At 37.7% G+C, this 6,593-nt stretch overlaps 1 protein-coding gene across 1 annotated transcript; it reads left to right on the top strand.

The window, feature by feature from the left end:
- Positions 1-305: 305 nt before the first annotated feature.
- On the top strand, positions 306-6,578 carry LOC139882708 (ATP-dependent zinc metalloprotease FTSH 9, chloroplastic-like; the record flags this gene model as incomplete). Its single annotated transcript, XM_071866985.1, has 17 exons — positions 306-485; positions 588-603; positions 717-871; positions 994-1,067; positions 1,752-1,848; positions 1,956-2,020; positions 2,260-2,342; positions 3,836-4,560; positions 4,703-4,768; positions 4,899-5,033; positions 5,159-5,224; positions 5,321-5,506; positions 5,593-5,679; positions 5,759-5,872; positions 5,968-6,092; positions 6,197-6,305; positions 6,453-6,578. Coding segments are annotated over exons 1-17 (2,409 nt in total), but the record flags the coding sequence as incomplete, so codon positions are not given.
- Positions 6,579-6,593: the final 15 nt, after the last annotated feature.

Here is a 6,593-nt window from a genome sequence, read left to right on the forward strand (position 1 = left end):
TTGGCTTAATTCAAACAGAACTGTTCAGCATGCTCCATTGCTATTTTTTATTTTTTTTGTATTTCTAATGGACTATGATTTTTCTAATTGTCCATGATTTATGAAATTGCAGGGAGTTAATAATTGGATTATAGAACTGGTGATTGTTGTTTTTTGGTGTTTTATTGAAGACGACCTGATTTACTTTAAAAGAAATGGGTTATATGTGGCTTTCTTCCGTCGCTAATTCACCATGGACTATGACATCCTGATAGTAGCCATGGGAGCGCATGCTAATACCTTCAATAGTCCTAGTATTACAAAACATGCTAACTTTTTTAAGGAATGTTGAGGATGCTGTAACGATTCGTTGGAAAGTGATTGATTGCTTTGAGATGGCATGCCTTCCCGAAGAGCAAAGAACAATTCAAATGAATGTTAAAAAGTTTAAAGCAGCTCTCTCTACAGTTGTCTCACAGATTAAGAATCTTCTTACAACGGTTCAGGTAGGTTTTTTTCCAAACCGTGTATAATTTTTTATTACCATAATGGTCCTCCATTTTTCTAGTTTGGTTAATTAACGAATTCAAAATCTCTCTTTCTTCTAGGTTGTTGCTCAACAAGGTGAATACCTTGTAAATTGTTTCAATCGTATGGAACAGTGTGGACAAGAATGGTCCTTTCATCCATTTAGGTAAAATAAAGTTTGAGAAATTAAAACGAATTTTTCATGCCAGATTTTGACATAAAGGCATGTTTCTTGCAATTCAAGGTACACACTTTGGACAGTTTGCACCACTTGGATGCGAGCAAGCAACATTTGAACTTCCAGGGGATACCGTTATTTATGGTTATAGCACACCATGGCTTTGGTATTCAGTTTATGCCTCCTGTAATTGACTTCTTTTCATCCATTTTCGATACATGTTTGAAAAAATGAATACTTTATTTGATTAATTAGTTTTTTGAATTTTCTGTTGACTTTAAGATTTGTCTTTTCTTTTTTGTTTGAAGCAAAAGAAAGAAATTATGGCAGAGTTTGATAGATTTGAAGAGAAAAATTTTCACCTTCATCTCTCATTGAAGAGGTAATTATCTTTATATGCTATATTTCATTTGTTAATTTGGGACTTAAATTGATGATCATGATCTGTTTTATCAATAATTTTAAGATTGAAAGTTTAGGAGTTACCATGGATCTCAAATTATGGATATAATTTCAAGCATATGTAGTAATTGCCACTTGTTAAATTAGGTCGTTTTAATTTTAAATTATCAGATTTTTGAGTTGAGTATCATTGTTAACTGATTAGCCGGTGTATAAAGGCAATTTTTTATTTATTCTTTTATTTATATCAGAGGAAATTTGTGATTTTGGATTACAACGCTTTTGCATAGTCAATACAAAGATTTGATTCAGAAAAACCCAAATGAGCTCTCATCATCACAATCAGGAAGAGAAAAGCAGATTCTGAAGCCTATAATAATCATAATAGCCCGACAATCGCTGCCATGAACGGAGGAGGAAGCAATACTTTCGTTGTCGTCGCCGCAGCATAGAGCAGTTTCAAGGACGAGCAATCGTGTAAAAGTCCAAAGGAGAATTTGAAAGCCAGTGTTTCAAGTGCTTTTGTCAAGTCTTATATAGAAAATAAGAGCCTGGTTAGTTTTTTAATTGCATATAGCCGACTCGAGTCGGTGGAAATGATGATGGTTGTTGTTGTCGTATTCGAACTTAAAAGACTTAATTGTATTTACTTTTTATGTTATAGTCAGTTAAAAATGAATACCAATGGAGGAAATATGGCCAAAAGGTCACTAGAGATAACCCTTCGCCAGGAGCATACTTCAAATGCTGCTTTGCACCAAGTTGTCTGGTCTAAAAGAAGATAAATTAATTAAGCTAATTAATAATAAATTTTAATGTTTAATTAATATTATTTTAATGTTGTAAATAAAAATTTCATATTTTTCAGGTGCAAAGAAGTGTAGAGGATCCGTCGTATTTGGTAGCGACATATGAAGGAGAACATAACCACAAGTAAATTTGCCAGTCTGAATTGTCCGTGAGTCACCTTAATAATGTTTCGTACCCATACGACAGATCTAAGATGCCATTTACATTGTTCGATATAAGATGATTCCATCCATTTTCCATTTTCTTGCATGGATACATGAACCAACCACTTACGGATTAAGCATTACATTCTGTCTTCAAACTGATGTTATACTTTGAGCTTTCCTTATAGTAGAAACTGAAAGTATATGTTTGCTATTAAGGAAATTGGAGAGATCTGTTGCACTAAAGGCAAATTGTGCTGGATTTAAGAATACCAGAGATCCATCAATTTACTTGAGTGGAGGTTGGTCTGCATATTTGGCATTATGATATTAATAGCAATACTTTGTCGTATCAAGAAATTTTTTTGGCACTAATAGCATTCATTTATTTCATATATATGCAGAACTGGAGACAAACGAAACAGTAGCTCCGCGCAGTTGACTTCTTGAGTCATTTATCAGCATGATGGAAGCTATCTCATTGAGGTATTCATTTCAAGAATGTGAACCAATATTTAGTTAAATGTTTCCAAAAAAGTTGATTTACAGTTGGTTTAAAGTTAAAGCAAGCTGGCAAACTCAATGATATGATTTTTATAAAGAATTCATACGAATATTTATATAGGTTAGAGAAAACAGTCCTCTTACAGTTAAAGCGATACAATTGAGTATGCAGGATTTCAGAGTTGAAGCTGACGGATAACGGTAAATACTAATGGTGCTTGCTACGAGAATCCACAAACTAATATAATTGCTTGCAATTGTAAGGTATAGAGAATTTGGAAATCAGATTCCTAGTACCTCTTGCAATTGATTATCTTCTTTTGTTACCTTGCATTTTGGTTTCCTTAATCACTATCAAATTATATTTTAACAGTAATGTAATGGATATTCCCAGTCTTCTTATTCGTAGCCTTCTTAATATCGAAACGTTCGCCATGAACTCAAACAAAATACGAAGTCGAATCACGATGCAATTTTTTGTCATATAGTGTCCTACGTCACCGTCCCGTGGCTTTTAACCCCGGACATCTACTAGTAAATACTAATTGATCTAGTACTTTCTTTTCCATGGATTAGAAATGAAGCAAATACAATACAATAATTAATTAACTAATGGCGCCAGCCACATCACCTCAAATGAAAGTCGGCGGTTGATGTTAGTTAGTTAATACAGTTGAAGAGAGTTACTCAAGTCGGCCCAAGTTGTTAAGCCCACTCCACGTGTTGGGTCGATCAATAAAAGTATCGGCCTTGAATGGTATTGGTTGTTAGGCCTTTAGGCGCCACAAAGTCTGTCAGATACACGTGTCTACTTCTACAGCCTCAAAACACATTTTCTGCCATGTACATGACCGCACACAACCTCTACCAATCAAATCCCGCCACGTAATATATGACTACTCCAAACCAAAATTAAACAGTAGAAAATCTCCACAACCAAATGGATAAAACAAACTCTTGGAAAGAAGGAAATCGACGGTTTGTATGTAAAATAGCTCACATCCAACGGCCCATATTTCACCAAACCATAAGCACACACACAATCTAAGCTGAGCTAAGCTACGTATATGAAAATCAATATCTACTGGATTGAAAAGTATTATTATGGTTTTGTTTTTGTCAATTTCTAGGGTTCTTAAAAATGTCATCGATTGAATATCTGTTACCAACGCCAATTCAGTGTAGAATTTCGAAACAAAGTCTTTCGTTCTGCAATCGATCAGATTTCTGTTCAATCCCCAACGTGTTGTTGCCTCCCCAAGTTCATTTCCATTATTCTCTTCAATATCAGCAACCCATCCTCCAAGAGAAGCGAGGTTCAATCTGTACGGAAGTTTCTTCCTAACGAATCCTAATCCAAAGTTCAGGGAATCAAGAATCCTCGCTAATTCTCAAGACAGCAGCGATTCCAAGGCGAGTTCGAGCGAGAATAGTGAAACGGAACCGCAGCAGAGCTCAAAGAACACGGGCAGCTCTTCTACAGCGCCGTCGTCGACGAACCAACGCCGGGAGAAGCAAGAGAAACGCGGTGGTGGTGGGCTTTGGTGGTCAAGAGGGAAGAAATTCCAATGGCAACCGTTAATTCAAGCCCAGGAACTTGGCGTTTTACTTTTACAGTTAGGCATCGTTATGTTCGTCATGCGGCTGCTTCGACCTGGAATTCCAATGCCGGGTTCGGAGCCCCGTACTCCGACTGCCTTTGTCAGCGTGTCCTACAGTGAATTCTTGAATAAGGTTAATAGTAATCAGGTTTCGAAAGTGGAGGTTGATGGTGTCCACATAATGTTCAAGTTAAAAAATGAAGCCACGAGTAGTAGCGTTGGGGAAAGTGAAATCTATAATAAGCTCCAGGAATCCGAGTCTTTGTTGAGGAGTGTGGCGCCAACAACTAAGAGGATTGTGTATACTACAACAAGGCCTGTAGATATTAAGACTCCGTATGAGAAAATGCTGGAGAATGATGTGGAGTTTGGCTCACCAGATAAACGCTCTGGTGGCTTTTTTAACTCTGCATTGGTGAGTCTACTGGCTATTGTTTATTTTTTTGCTAAACTGCCATATTGACAATCTTTTTCATTTTGCAATTTTCAAATGTTATTTCAAAGATGTTGTTAGTTGTTTGCCAAGCTTTATGTCTGACCTTGGTTTTTCTTTTCAGATAGCATTGTTCTATGTTGCTGTTCTTGCTGGACTTCTCCACCGGTTTCCTGTAAGCTTTTCTCAGGTATGAATCGGATTTGCTTCTTCTCTCTTCTCCACCAAATACTGCTTGTACTTTCATTTTGCCACACTTCTCTCTATCAGTTAAGCTAGTGGCCATTTATACATTTATTAATACACTTCTCCTTTTCCAGGGGCCAGCGGGGCAGATCAGGAACCTTAAATCTGGGGCTACTGGTGGTGGAAAAGTGTCCGAAAATGGAGAGGCGATTACATTTGCTGATGTTGCTGGCGTTGATGAGGCTAAGGAAGAGCTTGAAGAAATTGTGGTATCTTTCAATTTTTGCAGCTTTGGCTGTCGCTCTTTATGGATTATAAAAATCTTGTAGCATCTTTTTATGGTTCTATAGGATATTCAGGTACTGTTCTTTATATGATGATGTATATTTTCCAGGAATTTCTTCGGAATCCGGACAGGTACGTACGACTTGGCGCTCGCCCCCCTCGTGGTGTGCTTCTGGTGAGTTAATAGTAACCAAGTGTTGTGATAAATATACTTTATGCTTTCCATGCAAGTTCTTACTTGGTTAGCTATCATGGTTTTGTTATCTTACAGGTGGGTCTACCTGGGACTGGTAAGACTCTTCTGGCAAAAGCAGTGGCTGGAGAAGCAGAAGTGCCCTTTATAAGTTGTTCTGCTAGTGAATTTGTGGAGTTGTATGTTGGCATGGGTGCTTCACGTGTGAGAGATCTCTTTGCTCGGGCAAAGAAGGAGGCACCTTCAATAATATTCATTGATGAGGTGAGGTGATCGGCCTTTTATTTGCTGTGTGATTTTTTTTATTCTGCTAGCGTGCTTGGTAATTGTACAAATTCCCACTTATACAGATAGATGCTGTGGCAAAAAGTCGTGATGGTAGATATCGTATTGTCAGCAACGATGAGCGTGAGCAAACATTGAACCAGTTACTTACAGTGAGCCCCCTTTCGTGATTATCTTCATCTTTCTTTATCCTCTCTATTTTCTTGTAAACCATTTCCCCGTCCATTGCAGGAAATGGATGGATTTGACAGCAATTCTGCTGTGATTGTTCTTGGGGCAACCAATCGTGCTGATGTGTTGGACCCTGCCCTTCGCCGCCCAGGGAGATTTGATCGCGTAGTTATGGTTTGTGCTTTTATCTTGATTACTTCTCTTACTATATGTGCATTTATGCAATTTCTTCAAGCCTTCCAAGTCTCAGAGATATGCTATGCTCGTAGGTTGAAACACCTGATAGGAATGGAAGAGAAGCCATTTTAAAAGTCCATGCTTCCAAAAAGGAGCTTCCTTTGGGAGAGGATGTTAACCTTGGTGATATTGCTTCCATGACTACTGGTTTTACAGGGTATCTGACATTTCGTTCTCTCTAAATTAGTTGACCATCCACATACAAAAGTAAAAATATTTGATTTTAACATATTCTTGTCTCTGATTTCTTATATCCTGCAGGGCTGACCTAGCAAATCTGGTAAATGAAGCCGCTTTACTGGCTGGAAGAAAAAACAAAGTTGTTGTTGAGAAATTTGAGTTCATCGAGGCAGTAGAGCGATCGATTGCTGTAACTATCTCTCCCTCCTTTTCTCTGCCTAACTTTCTTTTAAACTCAATAATAGTGCATAAGTCCGTCGGACTATTTTGTGTTATGTTCCATGATAAATTTAATAGTGACGAATTAATTATACTTTCATATCTCTTGAAAATGTAGGGCATAGAGAAGAAGACAGTTAAGTTGCAAGGGAGCGAGAAGGGTGTCGTTGCAAGGCATGAAGCAGGCCATGCAGTTGTGGGAACTGCTGTTGCCAATCTTCTTCCTGGACAACCAAGGGTCGAGGTAAAATATCAACTT

This window comes from Rutidosis leptorrhynchoides, unplaced genomic scaffold, assembly GCF_046630445.1.
Source record: "Rutidosis leptorrhynchoides isolate AG116_Rl617_1_P2 unplaced genomic scaffold, CSIRO_AGI_Rlap_v1 contig3, whole genome shotgun sequence".
In the NCBI taxonomy this organism is placed as follows: domain Eukaryota; kingdom Viridiplantae; phylum Streptophyta; class Magnoliopsida; order Asterales; family Asteraceae; genus Rutidosis; species Rutidosis leptorrhynchoides.